The sequence below is a fragment of the Aplidium turbinatum genome, chromosome 9 (assembly GCF_918807975.1).
Source record: "Aplidium turbinatum chromosome 9, kaAplTurb1.1, whole genome shotgun sequence".
NCBI classification, from domain to species: domain Eukaryota; kingdom Metazoa; phylum Chordata; class Ascidiacea; order Aplousobranchia; family Polyclinidae; genus Aplidium; species Aplidium turbinatum.
The window spans coordinates 16,499,123-16,526,334 of NC_137480.1; the positions used below are offsets into that span (position 1 = coordinate 16,499,123).

Below are 27,212 nucleotides of genomic sequence, written 5' to 3' on the forward strand. Positions count from 1 at the left end.
TTTTACATTGATTATATGTCTGTAGATGTGAGATCCATAGTAAAAGGGGCATTTTGCGGCGTGTTAGGTTACTTTAATCCTTTCAGCCTACGTCCGTGTGCTTCCGAGCGCCCGTGTCCGAGTCATTGTCCCGGCTTCGTCGGGATCAGTTGCAGAAGTTCGCGCAGTATTTGATCAGCGAGCTGCCTCAGCAAATCTTGCCAACAGCACAGCGACTGCTGGATGAGTTGCTTTCATCGCACTCAACAGAAATCAACACATTAAGCGGCGCTCCAGGTAATAGAATCGTTTTATAAATGTGTTGTTTATTTTTTGATGTTTATAAAAAGTAAAGACAGTAGTGTTACCAGCTACAAATAGGGACACATGCTGGTTGATAATCTCGGTGCATTTTTATGCAGTTGTATTTTGTACTTCCATGTATACAATACAGTGCTTTTAACATTATAGAATGTACTAGTATACGTGTAGATAATTTTAGCGCTGCCGTAGAAGGCTTAGCCAGGTGGATAATAACTTTATTTAACCCTTTTTCTTAAAATGCTAACTTTTTGTTTCAGACCCAACAGCTGGTCCGAGTATGCTGGATAAAAGTTTGTGGTATTTGGACGAAAGCGCTCTCAGAGACAACATAAAGAAGGCTCTAGTCAAGTTCTGTGGGCCGACTCCAGTAGTGTACAGCGATATCAGTTCTTTGTGTTTCTCCTCAGTTGAATCACCTGCTGCTGCTGAATACTCAAGTCTGCTTCGTCCGTTAAGGTAAGTGTTCTTGTGCGTGTTTTATGAAAAGGTTTGGCATTTGAAAAGTTGTGATATTCTCAGCCAACAAATAGTCCTTTTTACATTGATTCTACAGACGTTGAATCAATGTAAAAAAGACTGCTTGCTGGTTGGGATGTTACGAGATCGGTTGCTTGCGACAAGCGTCAAACTATAAATTTCTAAATCAGTTCTGTCGTTTTCAGGGGAAGAGAACCTGAAGGCATTTGGAACCTGTTCAGTATTGTTCGCGAAATGCTGAAACGGAACGATTCAAACGCTTTCCTGTTACTTGAAATTATCACTGAGCAGTGTTTGTGCTTCGAACAGGTCAGTGACATCATCACCATTATGAGTGACGAATTTATATAAAAAATTGCTGTTGCTCTTCAAGCAGTGCCAGTTGCACTTTTAATTTGTGATACAAATTGCATAAAGGGCAATTTCTCGACTGGCGTTGATTCCACCAGCTTGCAAATCAGTCATTTTGCATTGATTCAACGTCTGCATACGTTAAAGAAAGTTCAATGTCTGCAGACGTTAAAAAAATACCGATTTGCTGGCTGGAACATTTATTTAGTCACCGAAACATAAGCATCCGCTGTATTCTTGAATTAATTAATTGATTGATTGATTGAATCTTTATCCTCGGACTGGGAAATCTTCTTGCAGAGCTTAATCCTGGCAGTTTCGCATACTTGTAGAGGCTTTGAATCACTGACGCAGGCCCGGTCACCGAGATTGACAGAGTGAAGTGTCCGATTGTTGAAGTCTTCTTGCCGGGGAATTATTCAATTCTCAACAATGCATTGATAGCGAGGAACTTCCATTGTCATATTGGAATAATTTTGTTACAACTCCTCCACAGGTGGCCGTGTGGTGGTACAACATCCGGACCTCCCCCTCTCATCTTCAGAGTGGCACTAGTGGACATGGCAACTCGCATCGACCTTCCAATAACGTCAGCTCAGAAATCGCGCACCACGCCGCTGCTAGTCTGTGTGATGAAGTACGTATTGTTTTATGCTGATTTCGCTATTTCGTGTAGTTCACGGTTGTGATGTGGGTTCTCCTAGGCAAAACAATTATTTTTACCTTAATGCAACGTCTACGGACCTTGAATCAATATAAAACGGGACAGATTGACTGGATGATAAGTTTTGTCGCTGGTATTCCAGTTAATTAGGCCTGTCATTTTGACTTGTTTAAATCTAGTCCTTTTTGCAAGACGTTCGTCAATGCAAATATGACGCTTTTTAATCTTAACTTGATCGGAATATCCTTAAAGTGAGTGAATCATACTTGGAGTTGTTGATTCAAGTGCTCATGTTTGGACGTACTCAACCTTATGTGTGTGCTCTCATGTATCTGAAGCAACTGGTTTTGCTGACAAAACACTTATTTTGCCACTCGTGTACCGCCTACTATCGAGATATTAGTTCATTTTGTAGATATCGGTAATACACACTGATTCCCTTTTTCATTTGCAATTGTTTTCATCAAAATTGATTCGTTGTATGTGGTGACGCTGTTTAAGGCGATGAGTCAGCTTATTTATTTTTGATGACTCATGCGACGAGAGTCATTTTTCGTTTTTTTTACAGATCGTGGCTTTGTGGCGATTAATCATTCTCGACCCGACAGAAGGGGCGTTGATTCGTAAGAATGAACTCAAATCCAGACTTATGCATTTCCATGACAAAACGCTGCAAATCATCAAACGGGGAAAGTAGGTTTTGAATTTGTGTTTGAAATTATTTGCTTCCAGACAACAAATTTCTGCGTTTTATATCATTTCAACGTCGCTAAATGTTGAAACGATGTATAGAGTGTAATTTTTACTGTTTGAGTTTGTGCTGGATAACACTGTGGCTAAGCTATGCACGTTAATTAGGTTTTGCAATCCGCAATTTTTTAAGTATAGAGTGAACAGAAAGTCCTTGGACCAACTAATAAATGATCTTTAATAGAAAATAAATAAAATTTCATCAAAAAAGTATCACAATAAGGTGGATCTTTGTAGTGTTTCTTCATCTCTTCAAGGGCTGGAACCAAAATATCGTTGATGTAGCGATCTGAATCGGTTTTAACCCCTTGTTCCACAAAAATCAGACTAGACTTCTAAGTTTTTGAAACGGCTGTCCTCACCATGACAGAAGATTTTTGACGGCGTTAAACTTTCTCACAGAATCTTTAATATCTGCTGAAGACTTTGCATAAATTCTATCATTCTTATTATTAAACTGAGCTTCAATTGTGAGGAGTTTTTCGCCTGAAAAAATAATCTCTTGCCCTGCCATGCCTGCCTTCAGTTCTCTGAGAAGAATCTGTGCTGTTTCAAGTCTCTTTTGCATCTGGAGAGGTGTAACGAACTGCCGTTTTCTCATCTTGCAAGAAGACAACTGAAGATCTTTTTCTACAGTAGTTCTCATTGAAGTATTGCTCACATTCATGTCTTTGGCCATTTGACGGATGGATCTGTTTGGGTTTCTCCTCGCCGTTTCTCGGACAGCCTTAACTACTTTCTTTGTTCGAGCAGTGCGAAGTCTTCCACTCTTGGACGATCTTCAGTTGTATCAAGTTCTCTTACTAAGTACTGCTTACAATTAAACCTAAATTTTAGAGAGCTTAGCAAGATATTTAGCATATTAAAAGGCATATAAGTGACATTCAATATGTTTAATCTTAAAATGAAAAAAGTCCAAGGAGTTTCTGTTCACCATGTTCTTGTTGAAGTATTGATCTGATTAAGTTACTTGGCTTCGTATAGTTATTAATTTGAAAGAAAAGTACGGTAGGCTATTTTGGCCGTACAAACTAATATACAAACCACGTAGTAAAATTGTTACTTTGTACGTTGATTCAACGTCTGCAAACGTTAAATCAACGTTAAGTGAGCAAGTTTTGCTAGCTGTTTGTTAATGCAAAAGATGCTACTGCAGTATGTGGTCCTGTTGTCTGCAATGTAGCAATTATGAAGCACCCAGTCAGCAGTTCAGTCCTTGTTTACATCGATTCAGCGTCTAGAAGCGTTAATTAAATATAAAAATTGGACTGATTGGCTGACTTGGGTTCGTGTTTGCACACTTAACCTGTATTGGGTTGGTGGGTTTTTCGTTTGCTAAAATGTTTATTGACTTGCTGCTTGTGTCTTATTGAATCAGATACAAGGAGGCCCAGCTGGTGTTGTTCAGTGGATTCAGACCGGCCATAGAGGCTTGTTCCTACGACTGGGCTTCTGTTGATATATCATCGTGCAGCCATTTGGTCCAAAAGGCAAATCTTGCAATTCCATCAGTCATTCGCAAGTCGGAAGTCCAACAAAACGCCAATACAAACGATACGAAAATTACAGAAAATGTAAAAGCAATTGTACGTTTTCATATCAGATTTACAACGTTATTCTTAGTTGTTTCTCACATTACATTAATTTCATGCTTTCACTCATTCACTTCATCCTTGAAGTACCAGCTCAGTGGCCGAGTGGTTACGTCTTCGACTTTGGTGCTGGTAGATCTGGGATCGATTCCACGTCGGGTCAATCCGAAGACTTTAAAAACGGTAGTGACTGTGTTCTTTCTTGCATCACGCAGTGAGAATAAGTCGGATAATACTGTGATGCCATCGTAAACCTGATAAAAAATTGAAAATGAGCCCTGTCGCTAAAAGACCTTTGCTGTTGTGGAGCGATAATAAGAAAACCATAACATTATTATTCATCCTTGAAGTGAATGATCATATTCTCGTTGCTCTCTCGTCATTAGTCTAGTATCTTTATGTCTCCAGCAAATTTCTTGACTATCCAACAAACCCCCACGTGAAGGCTAACAGAACTGGTGACTTAATAATAATTTGTATGGATGTGCACTTTTTTGTTTACTCTTGATTTCGCTTGAAAGAAAGAATCACTCGAACTTCCATATCACAATAGAATTTTTTTTTTAATTCAGCAGAAACCACCATGTTAACAGTGTTATAGCATCACCAAAACATGGAGATTTAGTTCCAAAAACATTCTTTTCAGGATGGAAACCTGCTACTGCCAATGAAACCACAACAAACGGGCAGTGGGGTGATCAAAAAAACAACTTCCACTCAACCTGAATCGTTGCCTAGCAACCGAGATGACCCTGACAGCGGCAGTGATGACTCATGCATTGAGCAGGATATTCAAGGATTGCAAATTGGTGCGTTCGCTTTATTTTGCAGTTGACAAATACGTTTTTTTCAAGTTAGCGTCGTTTATGAAAATAAAATGTATTTTTTCGCTTCTAACTTCGCATATTAACAGGGGTTGACAACGATTCCAAATGGAGAGATGCAGCCAGTTCGTCCTCGGATTTCACACTGGATGAAAAACAATTACCAGGCTCTTTCGTTAAGGCACCTTCATCGTCAGGTGGCAACCAATCGCCTTCATCTGCTGCATCACAGATCAGTACGGTTAAGAACTTTGTTGATGTAATAGAGATGTTTCTGTTGTGTAAGCATTTATATTAATTTGTGATCGTCGTTGCAAAGTATTTCAAGTTTAAATGATATTTACAAAAAATATTGCTAGACAGATACAACGATAATTATGCGACAGTTTAAACCCCTTGGAATCAATTGTGGGGGCAATAGTTTAATACAAACAGAGACATGGGAAGATTACGGCCTGCGGGCCAAATCCGGCCCGTTGGGTTATTCAATCTGGCCCGCCTGATATTGGCAGAAACGAATACTTTAACCCAATTCATTGCTATTTTTGTAATGCACACACTTAATCATTCTATCTTATTAAAATTTTGTTATGTAGGGTCTATGGTTGATCGTTATGTCACAACTAAGCATTGTTAATTTGGTATATTGTTCCGTCCCAGTTAAACAACTGTTGAAACATTGTTTAATAATTTTTTTGTTTTTTGAAAGTTTTGTTTATCATATATTCAAGAAAAATGTAGGCTACGACGAGTCGAAGTTGTATCTACTTATCTTGCTGTGTATCGCGATTTCGAATATTAAATTCTCTTCAGCACAACTTTATAACAGGCATAGTAAAATCTTTAGTAGGTCAGTTCAAGGATGCAGCAGTTATGTTTAAAAAGAAACCATAAAGAGAATTTAATATTCGCAATTGCGATACACAACAAGATAACTTGATATAATTTCGACTCGTCGTACATTTTTCTTGAATATATAATTATCAGGTATCCGTGATTGGGCTTCTCTCTAGCAGCTTGCTGGCCGTACAGTTGTTTTTTTTGTTATATCGCCTTTCTCATTATTTTTGCATTTTGTTTATCATCATTTCATCTTTAACAGGTTTATGAAATTAAATAATGTTGTTAATAAACACTCTTGTCCATTTCATATACTCACATGGCCCGCTTGTCAAAGATTAAAGATTTTTTGGCCCGTGGTCCAAAAAGCTTGCCCACCCATGGTTTAACAGCTGGTTCTGATGACGTCATCAATCCTCTTGATATTCAACCTTGGGATTTTATACAGTTTCAACCACTCAGTGCTTTACAATAAAGCGATTAAAAATTTTCCACGTGGTCAGAGCGCTACGAAGCGTTTTTCAAGCTGTTCGATTCGTCAAGGTTGGAACACGTCACGGCGAAAATCTCGTTTTGTTTATTTCTAAGAAACTCTTTGAAATAATTTCAGATCCTGTGGAATTGGAAGTTCTCAAGTTGACAAACTACCGCAATGAGATGGATGCTCTTTTTACCAGGTGGCTGATTTGAAAGTTAATGAGTTGATTCATAACTTCTTGTTCCATCCAGCGAATCATTGCTATTTTGCATTGACTCTATTCCTGCTGACGTTGAATCAATGCAAAAAATGTCCGATCTTGTGCCTGTGATAAGTCTAATTTGGTTTAAATCAAGGGTCTCAAACACGCGGCCGCATGCGGCAAACAATTCACTATTCACTGATAAGATAATATTCACTCTAAAATTGGCGAAAAAAATCTGAAAATGCCCATTCAACCTTTATCGCGCTAGCCTATTGTCTCGCCATTTTATTGCATACAAAAGACCCGTATTGTTACATCACAATCACATTGTCTATTCCTTCTTGTGCCGTTATCGCAATTTAGCAACTTTGGAAGCCTATTTCTGGAAGCCAGTTTTTCAAGGATTTCGTTTTTTTTCACGCTTTTTGAAAATCGGTTGCAAGATTTTTGCTCTTCAGGTCCAAGTCGTTCCGTTTGCATTTTTTGTTTTTACAGTGCTTTTTTTCTCTTTGTTCTTACTACAATTATTTTTAGCAATCTTGCGTTTTTGGTACGGTTTTACTATCTCTTGCGTCTTTAGTCTTTACTCTGTTACTTTGCTTATTGAACGGTGATGAACTGTTGTCAGCATAGACAACGGTGTCCGACAAATTGTTCGTAAGCAATTGTTCGTAAAACAATTGTTCGTAAAACAATTGTTCGTAAAATTAATTCTTCGTAAAACAATTCTTCCTAAAGCATTTTTTCGTGCATGCAGTTAAAATTTGTATACGAAGAAGTGCTTCACGAAGAATTGTTTTACAGATTTCATTTTACGAAAAACAGTTTACGAACAATTGCTTACGAACAATTTGCCTATAACCATAGACAACGTACGGGTACAAAAGAATTGACACGGCGAGAAGAACACAATAAACATAGCCAGGTCAGACACATCAAAGAACCAGCCAGCCACACCCGTGGTGGCGGGGAGCGGTGTGATTTTGGGGTGGCGATGTACCCGGGGAAATGTCCACCAACTTTGGTTGCGGCGCCAGGCTGTGGTGGTTGTGGAAGGAGAATGTGGATAGAAAATTTGTGGACTTTAGCACCAGCCCACAAAATTTAGAATGGCGGAACGGGCCAGAGAGACAGGTTTAACTTTCCGCAATGCAAAATAGTATTGCGGCCCTTGAGTTATTTTATAAGTATTTATTTGGCCTTCAGAGCAATTTTAGTGTGAATATTGGTTTAAATGTATTATTGGATTGGAAAATCGTATTGGCAACGTTGTGATTACAATTTGCTTTCATCGTCATTAAGTTCCTTCCTAGTATTGAGGATTGGATACAATGCGCCATTGTTCTCGACCATGAGCTGTTCGTACTGCATTTTCATAACTTAAATTTGTCCATTTAGTGATGTTTGATGTCCAAATCATTGTTGGTCTACCTTTGTTTCTTTTGCCGTTTATCATCCCTTCTATTTATGATCTTTGTAACAAGTTTTATCTTTTTGTATATGCAAAATACTTCAATTTTCTTCTTTTGACTATTTGTAAGAGAATTTTGCTTGAATTTTATTTGGATAAAACTTCATCGTTAGTGATCTTTTGTTTCCATGAAATTTTTAACCTTCATCTGTATGTCCAGAGCTCAAAGGCATCGATCCGTTTTTGACACTGTCCAAGTTTCAGAATTGTATAAACGGATTGACCCGATATAGCATTTTAATATCGACAAATTGATAAATTTAAGCTTTGATTGATTAAAACATTTTTCTCTTTTCCAAATGTAGTTCTTGCAATTTCTATCCGTCTTAGAATTTCATGGTCACACCTCCCATTTTCAGTTATTAAATGCCAAAAATAGGAGTAAGATTTTACTTTTTATACATTTTCATTGTCAATTCTAACTTTGAGTACTGGAGTGTCTGTTGGTTTTGAGATTATCATTAATTTGATCTTTTAAGCGTTAATTTTCATATTGAATTCTTTACCAATTGAGTTAACATTGTCCACTATCTCTTGAAGATCTTCTTGTGATGCAGCCAACAGAACAGTATCATAAGCATAGCGTAAATTTTTTATGTTCAAACTGCCAACTTTTACCCCTTTCATATTATCAATGCGTCGAAAAATCATTTATGTATATAAATTAAAAAGACATGGAGAAAGTACACATCCTTGGCGTACTCCTAGCTTGATATCAATTACTTTAGACAAATATTTTTCCATACGAATAAATGCTTTTTGACTCCAGTACAAATTGATAGTAAATAATAAATTTGCTTAGTCATACTCAAACGTGAATATCAACGGCGGAGATAAAACATTTTATTGGAAAAAATATTAACATTAAAAGGGTTTGAAAAACATATTATTGTCTTTTCAGGGCTGAATCTTTATACGCGCATGGCAAGTCAAGCGAAACTAGTGAGCTTGCCGTCAAGTTAGCAGAGGAAGTGCTTGGCAGCCCTGAAGAACTGATTTCTGAACCCACCTTTCTGGAGGTACGTGCGTTGCTTGTACGGAGTTAGTTGTTTCGTTTACGTAACTCGTCCGCATATTTACCTGTTTCGTGTTCTCCTGAACTGCATAATTACCGTAATAATTATGTGTTCATGGTCAAAGTATTCTGATTTATTTTGCACTTCGAAATTATCGCTGTGCGAACCGCGCAAAATCATCAGCAGTTTTTCTGATGATAAAATAGCTCGTTTTTTTCTAGAAAGATTTATTTTCCGCCCTTTATTTCTATATTATGTCTTATAAGGTTTGAAATTTCGCAAACTTTTTGTGCCGTTTCATCTGCAGTTGCCTCACCAAATGCCCTTTGGCTATTTACTATATATTTGTGAGCTGTGATTTAAATACTCAATTAGAATCCGCCACTCAGTTGACTGCAGTTGTAAACTATGATGACGTCATCGATCCCATTTTTTCGTACCATTTTTTTCGAACGCGCTGCTTTCTGATCTAACACGGCAACCAAGAAGTCGACATTTCACGCACAAACTAGTTCTCTCAAGTTGGAATAATGCAAAGCACTCTGTGTTGCAGAAGTCTAGTGGTTGGTTTGATTTCATCCCACTTGGTGAAACGTTGTTGCAGTGCGGTTGGACATCACAAAATCGCTTTGAATATTCCTTTACAGGGCGGTAGCAAAGCGTGGATAGCTTTGAGCACTTCCTATGCATGCAAGCTCCTGGAACGAGCATTGTTTCTCTGCACCGTGCTGTCTGAGCATCAACGCCATTGCACTCTAGCATTCAGAATTGGTCTGCAAGGACTCAGCATCAAGCGGTTGCCAGCCAGCAACAAGAGACTGGAGGTAAGAATGCATGAAAGTGTTCACTTGAGGTCGGCGTCACCATCGTTGTCAGGTGACAATCGAAATGGTGACAGCACCGATGGAGTAGGTAGTTTGTTCGATACTCACTGAAATTTGATTTTATATTTGAATAACTTTAAAGATATAATGGATACTTTGAGTGTCTTCTTTATTTTGCATGTTTCAGTATCGGTTCAATTTTCTATACGACAAAAACCAAGTTGTTGTTTTTTTTCTACTGATTTGCAAAGTAAAAGTGTATCTGCTTTTAATGTATAAAAAAACGTAACAAAATCGTGATAAATCCTATTATGTTGAGCAGGTCAAGCTGTTCTACCTCCAGAGCGAACTTGCTGCGTTGATGAAGAAACTTCCTCTTGGCTCCCGTGAGGTCACCATCCTCCGCAAGGAAGCACACTGGCTAGCGATGGCCGATTCCTCCCAGGATTTTTGTCACGTTCTTCCACTCATTCTTGCCACCTTTATTTTCGATGCTTTCTGTCAGCCAAGTACGTGTCCCTGACGTTATGATTTGATGATTCAGCACAATTGGCTTTAATCAATCACCTGACTCACATAACCTTGTTGATCAGCAAATTTTGTGTTTTTCACATTATCTGAATGAAATCACTCAAAAGGACATCTTTTGTTCACTAACCGGTTAACAACAGCTGTTTTAATGCACCGCTTTAATGTCACTATATGTTAAAGTGACATAAAAACAGTAATCTCTGAACAAGCAAGCCGTACTGGTTGAATCCGACCACATCTGGTTGCAACTAGGGGCAGTTCAGCTTCACTTGGCCTCAATGCTCAAACTTTTTATCATCATTCAAAACCTTGTTTTCTGTTCGAAAGTCGTTTCCAAACTACCTGCGGTTGAGCTCAGTTCATTTTCTTACGAGACAAACTTCTCATCTAGCAAAACTTGCGATTTTCACATCGTTTCAATGTCTAGTGCTGTTGAAACGACGTGAAAAGGGTGATGTGAACAATGAACATGGAATTTTCGTGGCTAGATTACCTGCTCTGACACCACGCAACGAGCGACGTAGATGGTAAAGCGTATACCATACTCTTTGTGCATGTATGTGCAATTGTGTTTGTTAACCTAATGTTTACTTATGTTTGTTCACTACATTCGAAGAAAGATTTCACACCCAGACGGGGTTTCACGTAACATCTTCTGTTCATGTGGTTGTTTCATGCACTTTCCTTCACCACATCATTTGTTTTGCAGCATCATTCTCTGGCCGTGGAGGCTTGAAATCTCGTGACGTTTCTTTGACAGATCAAGAACTAGGTTTCGAAGCTGCTGTCAATGCATTGAGTTGCAAGGTAACTTGCTTGGATTTGAAGCTGTTTCTAAATTAGCCACTAAGACAAAGATAGAGTGGTATTTATATGTCTGCTTATTGTCTGTTTTATATTCTTCAGAGGAGCTTCACGACTCCTCATAATTCATTAATCGCATTTCTTGTAGTCGGTTACAGTCCTCCCTTTCAGTCTATTCCGCACCGGAAAATAAAAGCCGAAACGCGAAATTTGACTAAAAAGTTCTAAAACCCACCAGTTTAAGTTTGCGAATGCATTAAATTGTCGAAGGCCTATGTAAAGAGCCACACAGTGTAATAACTTGAACCTGCACCACGCCCGAAAATCCCACTCGGTTAAAAATTCTGAAGCTACCTTTGCTTGATGTTTATCGATTTGTGTTGCTGCCGTGGGTCAGTGTTGTTAGTAAGAGTTTGTTTAAAAAAATTTGCGCTTGTTTTTCACGATGTTTCTTCGTACCAGACGTTTCATTGCAATTGAAGTTAAACTTGTTATCAGGTTAACGTGTCGGAATACGAACATCCTCTTCTCTGCGAAGGTACACGAAGGCAGAAAGGTGAACTTGCCATACAGCTATTGGTTCTCTACAAGGACCAACAATTCAAATTGCGGGCGGTAAATATTTTACAAATTGTGTGGGTTATTTTTATTTTCAAATTCCAGTTCTTGTAACTTTTTGCGTTTTTAAACTTATGTTTCCGCAAGTGCCTGGACTAGTCGAACACTCAACTCAACAATATAATTCAGTTTCATGCAAATAATACAAATCTGGTTGTAGATTCTCGACAATTTATTGGATAAATCGATGTCACCAAATCTTCGGGCAACTTCCGCTTTTCCGGAAACAAGCGCCTCCTTTCGTCGGGCTTCCTTATTCGGTTCTCCGCTCTCATCCGGATGCTCCCAAATGTCTTCTGCATCAGATCAGCAGATTCTTCTCGCATCACAAGTAAGTATCATCGCAACATTAACGTTCGAAAACATTTACTTCATCCTGTTGCTAGTACGCCTGGGTAGCTGCTTGTCACTGTAAGTAAAGGTTAGTGCATGGATTTTTGTACTGATTTACTTTCAAATTGTCAAAACATCTCTTTTTCAAGGTGCAGTCAGCAGTGAATGCCCATGGGAGCACTGATGACGACACCAATGCAGGAAACAACAGATCATTGAGCAGTGAGTGGTTAATCAATGCTTAGATTATCTTATCCTAAAATGATGAATAAAATCCTCTTGGAATGAGTTTAACAATTTGCAATCACCCGAAAAGTTGCTGGTGAGCAGCAATGGAGAAGACGAGCCATAATTCAGAGAGCAAATCAGTTTCTTTTTACATTAGCGGTGAAGCATTAGAAGAAATTTCAATTCTTGATACTCTCAGCAGACTTCCAATGATGAAGATGTGACTCAAAACACAATTGGTTTCACTTTTTATCCAGGTGATACGAGTAACGCTCTTCGTGAATCTGATATTGCTCCTACATCTTCCATCTCGTGCGACGAAGATCCTTCTTCCTCTTCAAAAACGACCTCTTTTCCACGTCAAGAGTCTAAGGCATCTTATCGTCCACCGAGCGTAAGACCGAAGCGGAAGCAGCACTGTGAGTGGCGTCTTCTGTTTTTATTGTTTTTTTTTTATTGTTATTATATTGTTTTGTTTCGTCTTTAGTAGTAGTAGTCCAGTTTTAATCCGGTGATGTCCCCGTTACCGAGGGTGGCCGGATTCACCTCCAAGTGCCGCAATACTTTGTTTTTATTAATTTTTTCTTCACACATTTGTTGACATAACCATTTTTTTATCCAGCTTTAGTTAACATGAACAGTTCCGCCTCAGAGGAAGCTATGCTTAGTGACTCCTCTCCTCCTTTTCAAAGACGCAATCTCAACGCAAGAGGGTCTTTTCCTGGCATCCAGCAACCTCTTCCTTCCTGCGGATCAGCCTGGCCTTTGCACAGATATCCGTCTAGCCCTAGCAGCGACAGGTAAATCTTTGAGACAGTATAATCTGGATTTTCTCATTCAAGTAGATTTAACGCCTTGTTGCTTCACCAAATTCTTTCATATGACGAGTTATTTTGTTGCTTGCTTGTTATTGTGGAAAGGTGTGTACTTTTTAAAGCGGTTAGATTTCAACGCTTTCCAGTCAGCAAAATTTGTTTCATTTCAAAACCGCTAGACGCCACAAACAAAGACAAGTTTTCTTGGCTGAGTTACGTTTCCGAAGGAGCATGATGATGAATCTTGCCATTGTGCTTCAATAATAAATTGACGAAACTCTTTGCCTCTCAGCGGGAGCAGCGGCAACGACTCGGTTGGAACGAGCTCTGTTGACAACAAACGCAACATTGTTGACACCGGACGATCATCACAAGCTGCCCGATTGCCTCTCCGGCCCGGCAAGCCCGCGCTGTCGATGGCTGTTTCTTTGCATAGAAATGGACTTACATTTCGAAAGGTGTGATTGTTTTTTTCGTTCCACGAAAGACGATATATGTCTGCTTACTTTTTGTAATGGTGTATTTCTGATAGATTTTATCTAATTTATTAAACGACGGGTTTGTTAATGAAATCATCTCCACACACCATTTTCTTGTGCTGTATCAAATCCCTTTTTGAATGGGGTGTCTTCTCAATTAAGAATATCCAAGCTTAGCAGACGATGCAACTTGAATTGGATCGTGGTTGAAGTAATCACTAACACTCGGAATGTTGATGCAGACTCGTGGCAGAAACTCGATTGCCGTCCCTGACATCCCTAACCAACCTTCCGAGGCCGGAGCTCATTTCTTTTTCGAACTCGCCAAGAACGTCTTTGTCAAAGCGGGCGGAAACAGCAGCACGTCTTTGTTCATGCAGGTATCGCCATTTTGTAAATTTTTCTGCTTTTTTTCCCCGGAGTATTTCCCTAAACATTCTCGTGATGGCTTAGCGCAGGCTTCCCAAACTTTTTTTTGCTTGACCCTATTTCTAAGCCCTGGCTCAGTGGACATAGAACCTGCTCCACGAACAAAGATACGGCAAGATCAGCAACGACGGTTCAACTCTCCCGGTGCGCAGTTGACCAGCGCACTCCTAAGATAGTTCTCAATTCAACGGAACATAGTCCATGAAACAACACTTTAACAACATGGGGTAACTTCATAGGTCAACCTTCTTGTATCAGGGTTTGAAACTTCTCAAGTATGCAAATTGTCATGATTTAGCTTCAAAAAGGCGTTCTCAGTCGAGGATAAAGATTCCCACAACCTATCAACCCACATTGCTACATTTTCTTAACCGATACTCCACTTTCACGTGTAAGCTTATGAAAAGGTTACGATCATGCCATATGATTTTTCTCACAGCAACCACAAGGCAACGGGCAGACGGGTGTGCATAGAAACTTGGTGCTGGCTGCTTTTGAAATTGGCTTGTACGCGCTCGGTCTTCACAACTGTGTTTCCCCGAACTGGTTGAGCAGAACATACTCCTCCCACGTCTCTTGGATAACAGGTAAATTTTTCAAGATGTTTAACTAACATCAACGTAGCCAGAATTAAGACATTGAAACAATGTGAAAAATATAAACTTTTGTTAGCTGTGGAAAAAGTGAAGTAGGCTACAGATCGTTCAGGAAAGTGACCAGTTTCATTGTCTGCTTGATTGGTCAATGTATAAGCTTTGGCGTGATACCGGGGTCGCGGAAATTGCAAAAAAAAGCAAGAAAACTGTTGATCATTTGATTTTAGACTGTCGATGGACTGCACACTCGGTGGTTCAACACAGTTTACCAATGCGGAAATATATTTAAAAACTGGCTAAAAGACAACGAGCTTCAAGTTTGAAGACCCCAAACGAAACTACTACTATGATTGCTCAATGCCATTGCGTCTGCTCCAGAAACGAAATCGTGTATTTTATTTTATGTTTACTTTTTCTTTTTTTGTGACATTGTAGAAGAACATGTTAGATTACGCAAAAAAAAACTCAAACGTTTTTCCAATCAAGCGAAATCCAAAAGACGACGTATTTCTGTATGATCAGGTCAAGCGATGGAGATTGGAAGTGCTGCTCTTCACATCCTTGTGGATTCATGGGATGGTCATCTCACTCCTCCAGAAACTGTGACTCTCGCCGATCGAGCTTCCAGAGGAAGAGACAGCACCACAGTCCGTCGTGCCGCGGAGCTGGCTTTGAGTGTCCTCCCTCGCGCTCATGCTCTCAATCCGAGTGAAATCCAAAGAGCTTTGTTGCAATGCAAGGAGCAGGTGACATAGCTTGAGATCTAAATCCACCGCTTTTAACGAACCATAATTGCATTAGGGAATGTGCAATCATTACATAGAGGTTTTGAATGCAATACGTAGATGCTATTATTTTTATTGTAACTGATCATTTAAATGTAAGCTTTTTCATAAAATGTATGGATTAAAATTTCACAGAAGCATTTAGTTATCGTTTGATTCCATCAGTTTTCAAACTGTCATTTTGTTTTGCATGCAGTTTGATATTTGATAATGTGCCCAAGCAGGGCCTGATTAAGGCTCACCGGGGCCCGAGGCATAGCTAAGTTTAGGGGCCCCTGTTGGCAATCGCTTTCAATGCAATACCATGTAGTCTCTGCGAATGATGAAATATGGGCTAACTGTCCCTAGGGCTAAGAAATAGTTCAAGCAAAACTATAACTTCATAAATATTAATTTAGCCAATTCACCTACAACTTTCTAACAGGATGAACACTCTTATCAGATCGGATCGGAAATTGAGCTCACTTCAATTTCATACTGGAAACACTAGCAAAATATATGCTACATTTGAATTTGAACTAGCAGAGTTTATTAATTGATCCTTGAAACCAGTGCTGTGTTAAACCCTTTGTTGGCCCCGGGGCCAGAATAATTTTGGGCCCTCTATTGTCAAGCAGACCTATAATATTGTGTACATTTTCACTGCACCGACATGGAAATGTGGTTCATTTCAATAGACTTTCTCACCAGTTTAGAAAACAACACAAGTGTAAGTAACAGCAAACACAGGTCTTTCATTTCTTAGCTACACCTTTGCTTGGAATGAAAGCCAAAAGTGTTAACAATTTCTAACAAAAAAAATACTGGCAATGGAACATATCGGTCACGACGCGGTAATACCATCGTACAAAATTTTGACTGTTTGAACTTTGCCGCCCGGTACCGCGCAGATAAAACCAAAACTGTAGAAATTATCAATTTCCATTCAGATTGGTCATCTGGTAACATTATTGTTTTTCCCCATTTTTATTTTTTATCTGGCAACATTACTTGTTCTGTCAACCAAGGTAAAAACATTGTAATAATATTGTAAACAAAAGCAGTGTAAAGCGTTTTGAGGATCAGGTGTTAAATTATTTTTATTCAACATTATTTCATTCCAAGGCAATTTAGCTTTCATAATTTTATGCAGGCATTCAACTCTAATTAAAGTTTTTAGAGTATGGTAGCCTAGGTTAGTGGCAAGAATAAACAGGTCCCTCGTGTTAAGAATGATTTTTGTTTTGTACCGTATAACATGTGATATGCCAGGCTTATAAGGTATTTGAAAATAAGAGTAGTTTCATGTGCATATATTCAGAAAAAGTAAATACAGAAGAACGTTTCTGCTAAAAGTACAGGACAGGTTTTTCCTGCTCACAACATCACTAGTCAAGGATATTTATAATTATGGTATTGTAAATGTTAAAAATGAAATGATAATTAAACTATCTGAAATGCTATTTTGCTTACACCTAACAATTTTTTAAAACAAAACACTTTTATTGGTGAAAATAAATTGAATCTGTGAATTCACAAAGGGCCTAACCCCATTTTTTTTATTTTAGTTTTTGTGCTTTCCGATTTCTTTCAATGAAAAGAAATTGAATATGTGAATTCAAAAAGGGCCTTCCAGTTTGTTTGTTTTTTTATTTCACTATTTGTGCTTTCCGATTTCTTTCATTGTCTTCTAAACTAAATGATACTTAAAAAAACAGCCAAATTTTTCAAACACATCGGTAAACACATAAAAAATACCCTATCAATCATGTTTACATTGATTTTGAAATGGGCCCAACTACAGCAATTGCACTTCAACTTCTTTGTAGTTTCTCCACAGAATCCTCACTGAGTGAACTTTTTAGGTATGATGCTTTTTACCAGTATGTTCAAGCATATATTATAACCATTATCGAAATTTCACCACAAATGTAAATGACCAAAATAATTAAAACAGTTGTGCCAAAAACACTTTGTGGCAATTGGGCCCTTTTTGAATTCATATATTCAATTGCATCAAACCTGTTATATCATATATATGTTAAATACATTTCTGCAGATCATGTTACTAACGTTATCGCATTTTAACTTTGTTTTTAGAGATGTTTCGTTGTAGTTAGGGCCCAAATTTGTATAATAGGGCCCAAATTTGAGATGTTTTAGTATAATAAGGGCCTAAGTCATCTTCTTAATGGACAAGTACATGCAGTGAACTTTAGCAACTCAAAAAAAACTTTACTGAAACACAAAAATCTATTATTTGTGGGCCCCTGAGATGGTGGGCCCGAGGTCCGGGCCCCCTTTACATGGCACTGCTTGAAACCTATAAAAGTATTGACGCCTACAGTACTAAGGTAAAAAAATTGGGGGCCCCCAAAGCCAGGGGGCCTGAGGCCTGTGCCTCGTGTGCCTCATGGTTAATCGGGCCCTGTGCCCAAGCCACATCGTAACATTTTATCCGTCGCCCGCTATTACAACAGCCACTCATTCATGTTAACAATTTATGCTTGATGTGATCATTTACAGGGAGTTCCAATGCTGGAGAAGGCTTGTTATGCCGTGGAGCAGGCAGGAAGAGGAGGAGGAGTTTATCCTGAGGTTCTATTTGATGTTGCAAGACAGTGGGAATGGATGCATCGGAAGGCATGTCTCATGTACACTTTAAAAATCACATTTAGAAGCATGTTTAAATTCGCTGCGCGTTATGAATTCAATTTAGCAGGAGGAGAGTCTAGATGCGTAGTTGAATTTATGCTTTTTATTTCAGGCGAACGAATCTGGCGACAAGGACCCCGTAAAGCGTGTTGGTGTTCCAGAAGTTTCCTCGCCTGCACCTCCTTTTCCTGGACCAGTACCTGCTTCAGGTACGAACGCTGTTAACTGCTATATACCTAGTATTTGAAAATCGACAACTTTGCTTTGTAGTCAACTTTGTTTATTTCTTGATTAAGACACATTCAAACTAACGCTTTTACTCGCGTTGATGTTGCGACTGTGGTTTACAGCCAACCCAGCGAGCAAAATCCGATTTTATTTGTAAAGAAAGGACGATTTTGTGAGCTCTGAAGATTTTTTAAACAACTCTTTGTCAGTAATGATGGTGTATTTTCACAGGTTCGTTGGTGTCTGTCTCTCAACCAACCACCGCACACAGCATGAGCAGTCCAAGCATACCTGCTTCTGTTGGGACGATCATGTTACCTGCTGGAATGCTGACCATACAAGTACGTGCCTTCTAACGCCAATACAACGTTTTCTTACAACTTTAACCTATGATCTAAATCATGACTTGAAGGAATATTGGACAAAAATCAACCCTATGATGGGGAGAACTAAACCAACGCTATATCTTCTTAGGTTTTCGACATTTAATAGAAAGGAATAGGTCAGCTACAATAGAATTTCATTCCATCATGCCCGAACCACTGCCACTTTTCACCGATTGGTTCATCAAATTACACCAATTTATCCAAATTGCAAAAAAGCTGGCAAACATTTGATCATTTGACTGTTCATGTACTGCACTTCCGGTGGTTACAACACAGTTCTTCAATGCGAAAATACTTTCAACAACTGGCTTAAAGACAACGAGCTTCACGTATGCAAGCGCCCTACGAAACTACTGCTACCTACTAACCGAAATTACTGAACCCATATAGCAATCACAAATCGTTACAAAATTTTGCTTTTAAATTTTTTAATCTCCTTTGATAAAGGATCCGCGTCTGCCGATGCAGTGCCACACCACTCCCGTGTTCCATGGATTCAGTCCCGCACTCCTGGATCAGCAACTTCGTGGCCATCAAATGACCGGTGTCACTCCAGGGATGCAGCAGATGCACCAGTATGCCGCCGTCCAGCTCAACCCGGTCCCCGGGATCAATTTGGTGAGAAAGCTTAGTTATGACGTGCTTATGACGTATCCCTTGTCGTGACGTGATTGTAACTTATTCCTTGATATGACGTGCTTATGACGTATCCTTTTTTTATAATGCGTTTACGTTGTTCTTGTTCTCAGGTTCCGATGCCGGCTTCGAATCTCCACACATTGCAGTACCACCCCACCCATGGAACCTTCGTACCAGACCCCCACCTTGTTACGTTGCATCCCCACCAGAATGGGCCACCCCCTCTGCCTGTCATACCGACCATGGCCATGCCAGTCGCTCCTTTGTCTGTTCAGGTACAAAACCAGTCCATTTTGGGATTGTCCATAATTATATTTTAACGCTATGGCCTTCGTGACTTGATAATTACGTAATAAACTTGTAAGACGTAGAATTAATGTACAAATGACCGGTTTTGCTGTTCTTGGCTGTACCCAGGACACGAATCACTGCTTTGAGGCGAACTAATAGTGGAAGATTGTTTTAGGCGTTCATCTTAATATCTGAAGTATCTTCAAATGTTTACAAAACTACAATCGCGTTTAAATGGAATGAATAGCATTTGCGTTCACTCTCTGCAGCTCCTAAACTCGTTCCGCGTTGGAATGTTGGCTCTTGACCTCCTCACGAAACGCACCGAGGACCGACCTAACAACAAATACACGAGCAACCCTCCGTATGCCAGCAATGTGAAGTGGATTCTGAACCTCTCCATGAAACTTGGTGAGTTTTTGACGAAGTTACATTGCTTTGACCAAACGCGACAGAAGCTTTGCTAGAATCGAAATCTAGCGCGAATTTACTGTCGGCTGCCGAGCTAATGGTGGCAGCCCTGGCTCGACGCTCGAAGGGACGTCGGTTCGACACCGCTGCAGAGCATGGATCTTAGGGTGTTTCATTTATTCACCATTTTTAAAATTCAAATTGCCTGGGGTCTCATCTAGTGGTATTTGGGGTGAAAAGTTTACACACGAAATTTTTTTCAATTATGACGTCATTTTGAGATGGTCCACAAGGTTTGAAATTTTTAGGCCTCAGAATCTCCAAATTTGGCCGTATCTCCGGAACCACTCATCATAGATCGACAAAATTAGTGTTAAAATGCGCAGAAGGGTCGGTTTCCTATACCTGATGTAGAGAATATTACGGTCTATCTGCATCACAAAAAAAGATTATTTAAAAAAAATCTGATTTTCGGTCTATTTTCTCCTGATGAACAGAAATCAGGTGATCAAGATAAAAAGTTTTTTTATATTTTTCTACTCTTGGAAGCTGCCATTGCGTAGTAATAGTCCTTGTTCGTTTTGCAAGAGATGAAACGGCAATAATTGAAGGTATTACTATTATAATGTAACTGTTGATTTAGATTTTGATTAAGTGTCATTATGGTATTAACATCAAATATTCGTAAGTCGATGCAAAACTTCAAGGAAATGGAGAGAAATGTGCTTCCCCTTAATTGAGATATAGTCAGTCACTATTTTTACTTGAAGAAGAAAGTAGCCGAAACTAATCCTAAGTTTTTGAAGAAAATATCCAATTTCAAAGATTTGAAAGATGAACTGCTGAAAGATGTAGTTGGCATATGGAACAAAGATGGTCTTTCAGTGCTTAGCAAACAGAGAGTTGAAGCGAAGTTAAAAGACGTGCTAGAGAAGTTCAATACAGCAAGAAGGAAGGAAATGAAACACAGAGGTAATAAGGTTAATCAAGAATGGTTATATAACTTGTTCGATATATGTGCATTGTGCATGCAAGCGTTCGATCTCCGAAAATCCGGTTGTTTTTCAAAAGAAACTCTCTTGGAGCTGTGAACTCGAAAACCGAGTCCAGGAGAAAGAAATCGCTTTCTTGAAAGATCAACGAAAAGATCGAAAAATGTTTATCGGTGGCATAGATGTCAACCATATAGAAAAGGCTTTGGAACGGGAAAATCATAAAAGGAGGTGGGAAACGAGCAGTGAAGTTAAACAAACGAGCACTTCTGGCATACAATCTGTCAAAGCATCGGCACTACTATGTTCGAAACAGAGAAATGAAAATGAAGCAGTTAGATATCTACACAGTAGCGACAGCGACTCTGATGGGGATATAAATTGGGAAGATGATAAAGAATATGAGCTTCTGAAACCAGCTGTTGGGGGAAAATGTACAAGAAAGTACATTCTTTTTCAATAAATGATAGAAGTTGTGTACTTGCTGTAAGGCTGATCGTAGGATGACTTCGGTACGCCAGCAGTCAGATCTTATGAGATCGGTTCTTGGAAATGATCAAATAGCTGCATCATCGTCATGATACATTTGCACCCAAAAGTCCCCGAACGTGCCTTTCTTACCCTTATTCAACGCGATCTGCTTAGCTTATATTCTGAAATTGAGCCTGATATCACTGAGTCCGTCATGAAGTATTTCTTGGGTCATGCATCCCAGTGGCTTTCATGGAAAAATGTTGCGTTGAGTGTGCACGCTGAAGTTGCACCATACACAGCAGCAGCAGCAGTTAATGTTTCTAGCTCGTTGCCGGAGGTAGTGGATGTGCGCTCGTTGCTTACAGACCGGACTACTCGTTTGAATCAACTTTTCGCACGAAAGAGTATGGAAGCCCTGTATTTCGATGGTCAATGTCAAACCGGTTTTCTGGAAATCTATTGAGAACCACAATCGTTCGACGGAAAGAAGAATTGGAACTGTGAAAGGACTGATAAATGATAAAATTAGAGATGATCCTACCCAACTTGCCCTCTCTGATTTGCGTGCTTATTTGTGCAACATCGAAAAGCTTAACAATTTGTGAAAAGGCTTAAATTACAAGCTTAACAATATTGTTGTGCGAGGATATCAGAAAAGCAGAAACTGAATTTAAAAGGTTAGAAGTTAGTAGCATGTTGATACTTTAGCTAAAAAGCATAAGCGCCAGAAATACAAATACATTAAGGCTTGCAGTTACGTAAAAAAGCCGATAATTTTGCCTAAAACTAGTTTTTTTTAAATAACTTTTTTTCTGAAGAAGGTAAACCTTAATATTCTCTACATCAGGTATAGGAAACCGACCCTTCTGCACATTTTGACACTAATTTTGTCGATCTATGATGAGTGGTTCCGGACATACAGCCAAATTTGGAGATTCTGAGGCCCAAAAATGTCAAACCTTGTGAACCACCTCAAAATGACGTCATAATTGAAAAAATTTGGGTGTGAACTTTTTTCCCCAAATACCACCAGATGGGACCCCAGGCATTTTGAATTTCAAAAATGGTGAAAAAATGAAACACCCTAATGGAGCTGTATCTTAGGCAGGACCCTGAAAGGCATGCATGAGGGCGGACACGAGGTTAGCTTCCTTGCCCGTCCACTTAATCAAAATCTTCAACCAACGGGCGTAAGCCTGGATACGACAAAAAAGGCAAATTTTTAAAGCATTGTTTTGCAGTGACGTCAACGCTGCGTTGTAAGCATAGTGAGATAACAGAAACTCTTTCATTTCCAGGTGTTCAGTACGTGCAGCAGTTTTGCTTGGCAGCTATCGGCGGGATATCATCGCCTTACGTCCTGCAAGACATTGCTGTCGACTCGGCCAAGTTTCTATCGAAGCAGAATAAGCAACCGGTGAGAGACAGTTGTATTCCTTCCCAAACAGGAAATCAGTCTTTTTTTTATCATTATTTGAACATTTGCAAACGTTCTGTTGGAGAAAGAAGTCCTTGAAATGGATTCATTTGCGTCTTCATACGTTTTCACTGAACCATCTGCCTTGTAAAGCGCTGAAGTATGCAGCTTTTACAAAAAAAAAACATTTTCCTAATTATTTTTATTTTATCCTTTCAGGTTTGCACTAATTTGCGGACCAGCTTCGTCCTTCCCATCATGACCAAGTGCATACAAATGTACATCAACTTCATCTACAACAGGCTCTACCATCTCCATCATCCATCCGACCACGAGGAGTTTGTCGGACTTGTCCACACGACCCGCGCTGCCTACGGCTTGACCCCTGGCGGGGTCCTTCAGTTCAACGATGTAAGTTCGATTGACATCAGTTCACTGGTGCGTGACGTGACGAAAGGCGTCGATGCATGACGTGACGAAAGACGACCACGTTCAGAAAAATTACTTGACAGCCTATCCCAGCTCGTAAAATTCCTCTTTACATTAATTCAACGTCTGTAGACGCTTAAACAATGTAACAAGAACGGATATTGCCTGCTGGGACAACGTTATAGTAGAACACATGAGTTCATGTGAGGTAATTTGTTTATTTTTGTACTCAGTACGTAACCTCTTTTGCAACAACAGCTAGAAAAGATGCTAAAAATGGAATGAGGCTGTTCACCAGGCATTTAGTTAAATAACATGATACGTTCTACTGGTGCAAATTATGCTAAACTATCACAAGATGTATGAAGGGACAATCTGTTTTTATTCCGACGTTTTGTCAACTAGACACGACTGACTTCTTCAGGGACCTAAACCAGGTAGTCAGTCGTGTCTGATTGACGAAACGAGGGAATAAAAACATATTGTCACTTTGTACATCTTGTGATAGTTTAGCTAGAAAAGATGTTAGAAAAGTTAATTATCCTGATAAACACTCAAACTTTTCAGTATCTACTGTACCACACCGCTTGTGAAAACACAGCCTAACTAATGTTACTACTTTTTAATTAAAGTCCCATCTCGATACTTCGTTTTACCGTTTAATACTGATCTCAAAATCACGGATAACAATTTTGCTGTGTTTTACAGGTCTTGCAGAGCATTAGACGATCAAAGGCTTGCACTAAAGAATTGTGGCAGAAATTAAACTCCGGGGTTCACATTTGACACGGCGAGGCGTCTATGCGTTTAGAAAATGTTTCAGGTAGACTCGTCTATTTCAAATTTAGGTACTATGCTTGCTACGAACCATATTGGGAATTAGAACATTTCTTTGTGTTAACTCCTTTCTCAGCACCCAGACAGCAAAATCCATCTGCAGACGTTGAATCAATGTAAAAATGACGGATTTTGCTGTCTGGGTATAAATGCCAGTGCATTGTTCGTTGTGGACACTTCCATTGATTCGGAAACAACTTTTCTCACGTAGAAAAAAGAACTCATCTCTCATTGAATGGTTTAAGATTAAGTCATGCTTGGTTTCTCAACTTTTTCCCTTGTCACTCGCCTGATAGAAAAATCCGTCATTTTTACATTGATTCAACGTCTGCGGACGTCTGCATCAATGTTGAATCTATGTGAAAATGACAGACTTTTTTGTCTGGGCCGTGCAACTTTAACGTTTTATTAGTTTGTTACTTCTCGATTTGCATCAATTATTTACAGATTCGCCGCAATGTTGTTAGATTGTTCTTTGTCCTTGATTTGAACCTCCCGTTCAGCAAACCAGCCCATTATACATCGATTCAACTTTTGCAGACGCAAAGAGGACTGATTTGCTGTTTGGGTTGCGTTGTCTTTCCTATACTTCTGGCTTTTGTTGATGTTTTGTAATCGACTTTGCGTCTGCAGATCAAATCGATCACTTGAGCATTGGACTCGTTTTCTTTTCATTTGATTTCATTCTAGGCAATTTAGCTTAATTTTTGAGTGTTATTGCGATTTTGTGTTTTGTTTAAAAACATAGAAAATTTTGTGTTATGTTAATTAACAGAATATCAACGTAAAACCTCTCATATCAAATGGACGCTGATTTGGAGGTGCAATTTTGTCCTTCAGCTGTCATTGTTGGAGACAATTTTTCCAATAAATTTTCACAGTGTAACTGCGATGCTTGTTTTCCGCATCGCCTTGTGCTAAATTTACCATAACCCAGAGAACAAATCAACCGTTTTTACATTGGTTCAACGTCTGCAGACGTTCAATCAATGTAAAAAACGGCTGATTTGCTGTCTGGTAAACGGCTGTGATGTCATCAATGAAGCGTAGCATGAAAACAACATCATAAGAAAATAGAAAATCTCTCTGCGTTTGTTGCTGTGTGCGTATTGCATTGTTTTGTCATTTGCTTATGAATTTTTGCGTCTAGATGACGTTATTTTGTCGTATTTCGTGTTGCTGTGGTTGAAACGAAAGTCTGAATTCCACAAACATTTTTCAATCCATCGATGTCTGAACACTTTGCATGCCTCGACTAATCGAGAAGCAACCAACACTTTACGCTGATTTTACGTTTACAGATATTGTCATAACAACGTTGAACAATAGTTCCCAGTTATGCTGGCCCTCAACAAAAACCTGCTTGCAAAAACGTTTAAGATTTTTACATTAACTAAATTTCAAGTCCTCAACAATGATCTGTGATTTGTTTCTAAACAAGACAATTTTTGTATTTTTATGTTAAATTTTGCACGGCTTTTCGATCGCTTTTTTGGTGAAAATGTTTTGAAATACCGTCTTACCTTTTCCGACAAAGAATTCAACTTCTGATGACGATTATAAATGCCAAATTTTAAACCTTCTCAACTTTATGTATTGCTCGCCCTTCGGCGTTCCAAAACAAAACTATTTTTTCGATTAAGTTTTGCTGTTTATGGCAATCACTACCTCATGATGAATATTCGACTGTGCTGGCTTTCTCTGAGTCTTTGGGTTTTCCATGTCCTGTCAACTCTGTGTACCGCAACGTGTTTTTGATCTTTTCTATTTTAATAAACAGGGACTACAGTGTATTTTCTTGAGATATATTTGACCCGAAAAAAAGACTTGATCCGTAGAATGGAGAAAATCACTTCGAAACACGAAACCGCATTGAAGTTGTTATTTACTGACCGCTTGGTTGTGTCAGCATTAATTCAGACTGACTGAGTCTGATCAGAGCGATATTGCTTCCGGCTTTTCGGCTTCGTACAGGATTTATATTAATGTAAAGTTCAACACTAATGACATTCAAATTGTCTGACAACAGGATTTTTTAAGTGCCAACATAAAAATTAACGCCAGAAGCTACGCATCACGGACGAGCCTCATTTGCATGATTGGAAACAGCTTTGCCACAGTGGAGTGATTCACTTGTTTTGTCTGATTTTTCAAATACTTTACCCGGTACGCCCATCGGTTAGCGGCGATACAAGAAGTTTCAATCTGTTTTTAGGCAGTTGACAGCGATAGACACGTGTTTTGCTCATGAGGCTTGGCTTCAGTATCGCACCACTAATTCATGTTTCGTTCTTACAAGGTTTATTCATCAGGTTGTTATGCCATTTCTTGCTCTACCGCTTAACTGATTGCATGCTTACGAGAAAAACTATGTAGCGAAGATTGGTCCGAGCTTACTAATTGCTCGCCTCAACCAGTTGTCGTTTTGTCGCTTCTACCTTTTCTAGATCTCTGCTGTGTTGACGTATAGCTTATTGTTTTCGCTGTGATGGGGGAAAATAAAAACGATTGAATCTAATACAAAACTTTTAATAGTTGTTTTTGAGGACTGTTCAACCAAATAAACAGCAATTCGTTTTAATAAAACCAGCACAAAGTCTTTTATTAAATACAAATCACAAAAATGATTTTAAGTGTGCCGCGAAAGAGTTTATGGAGCAATACGTAATGGGACGCGATCTCTAATGAGATCACAAGTTGTAATTTTGAATTAATTAAAACAGGGGTTTGACACATTTAACTTTAAATAAACGTAAAGTTTGTAAGGGATCCACGTAACGCAGATACTTATGCGTCAAAAATTTAAGAAAAAAATAGGTTAAATACCTTAACATATTAACGTCCACCTTGTAAACAAGATAAAAGAATTTATCTTGTATTGTTATATATATATATATATTGTTATATTTATCTTATATCTTGTAATTTATATTGCTTTATCTTGTAAACCTTGTCTATAGTTTTGTAACTGACGTTAATATGTTAAGGTATCCAACTCCAACCTATTGTTTTTCTTGTAATTTTGAGGTCACAAAATAATAAGTCAATAGTATACTGTACG

The 27,212-nt window shown here is 38.9% G+C and overlaps 1 protein-coding gene and 1 pseudogene across 1 annotated transcript in view; one reads left to right on the forward strand and one right to left on the reverse strand.

Moving 5' to 3' along the window:
* LOC145776965 (zinc finger SWIM domain-containing protein 8-like) overlaps window positions 1–25,944 on the forward strand; it is a 30,480-nt gene extending 4,536 nt beyond the window's left edge. Inside the window, exons 6-36 of the mRNA XM_082588218.1 lie at window positions 87–276; window positions 561–759; window positions 966–1,089; window positions 1,628–1,768; window positions 2,364–2,488; window positions 3,924–4,131; window positions 4,784–4,946; window positions 5,051–5,197; window positions 6,412–6,478; window positions 8,857–8,974; window positions 9,619–9,795; window positions 10,118–10,304; window positions 11,036–11,133; window positions 11,629–11,745; window positions 11,909–12,079; window positions 12,231–12,303; window positions 12,567–12,728; window positions 12,932–13,109; window positions 13,417–13,582; window positions 13,846–13,983; window positions 14,472–14,619; window positions 15,151–15,374; window positions 17,919–18,035; window positions 18,160–18,256; window positions 18,507–18,616; window positions 19,109–19,279; window positions 19,411–19,575; window positions 19,861–20,002; window positions 22,767–22,885; window positions 23,105–23,296; window positions 24,023–25,944. Of these exons, the coding sequence (XP_082444344.1) occupies window positions 87–276; window positions 561–759; window positions 966–1,089; window positions 1,628–1,768; window positions 2,364–2,488; window positions 3,924–4,131; window positions 4,784–4,946; window positions 5,051–5,197; window positions 6,412–6,478; window positions 8,857–8,974; window positions 9,619–9,795; window positions 10,118–10,304; window positions 11,036–11,133; window positions 11,629–11,745; window positions 11,909–12,079; window positions 12,231–12,303; window positions 12,567–12,728; window positions 12,932–13,109; window positions 13,417–13,582; window positions 13,846–13,983; window positions 14,472–14,619; window positions 15,151–15,374; window positions 17,919–18,035; window positions 18,160–18,256; window positions 18,507–18,616; window positions 19,109–19,279; window positions 19,411–19,575; window positions 19,861–20,002; window positions 22,767–22,885; window positions 23,105–23,296; window positions 24,023–24,100 (4,512 nt within the window). The 3' untranslated portion in view covers window positions 24,101–25,944. The remainder of the gene's footprint in view (window positions 1–86; window positions 277–560; window positions 760–965; window positions 1,090–1,627; window positions 1,769–2,363; window positions 2,489–3,923; window positions 4,132–4,783; window positions 4,947–5,050; window positions 5,198–6,411; window positions 6,479–8,856; window positions 8,975–9,618; window positions 9,796–10,117; window positions 10,305–11,035; window positions 11,134–11,628; window positions 11,746–11,908; window positions 12,080–12,230; window positions 12,304–12,566; window positions 12,729–12,931; window positions 13,110–13,416; window positions 13,583–13,845; window positions 13,984–14,471; window positions 14,620–15,150; window positions 15,375–17,918; window positions 18,036–18,159; window positions 18,257–18,506; window positions 18,617–19,108; window positions 19,280–19,410; window positions 19,576–19,860; window positions 20,003–22,766; window positions 22,886–23,104; window positions 23,297–24,022) is intronic.
* LOC145776957 (uncharacterized) overlaps window positions 1–27,212 on the reverse strand; it is an 868,661-nt pseudogene that overhangs the window by 135,619 nt on the left and 705,830 nt on the right.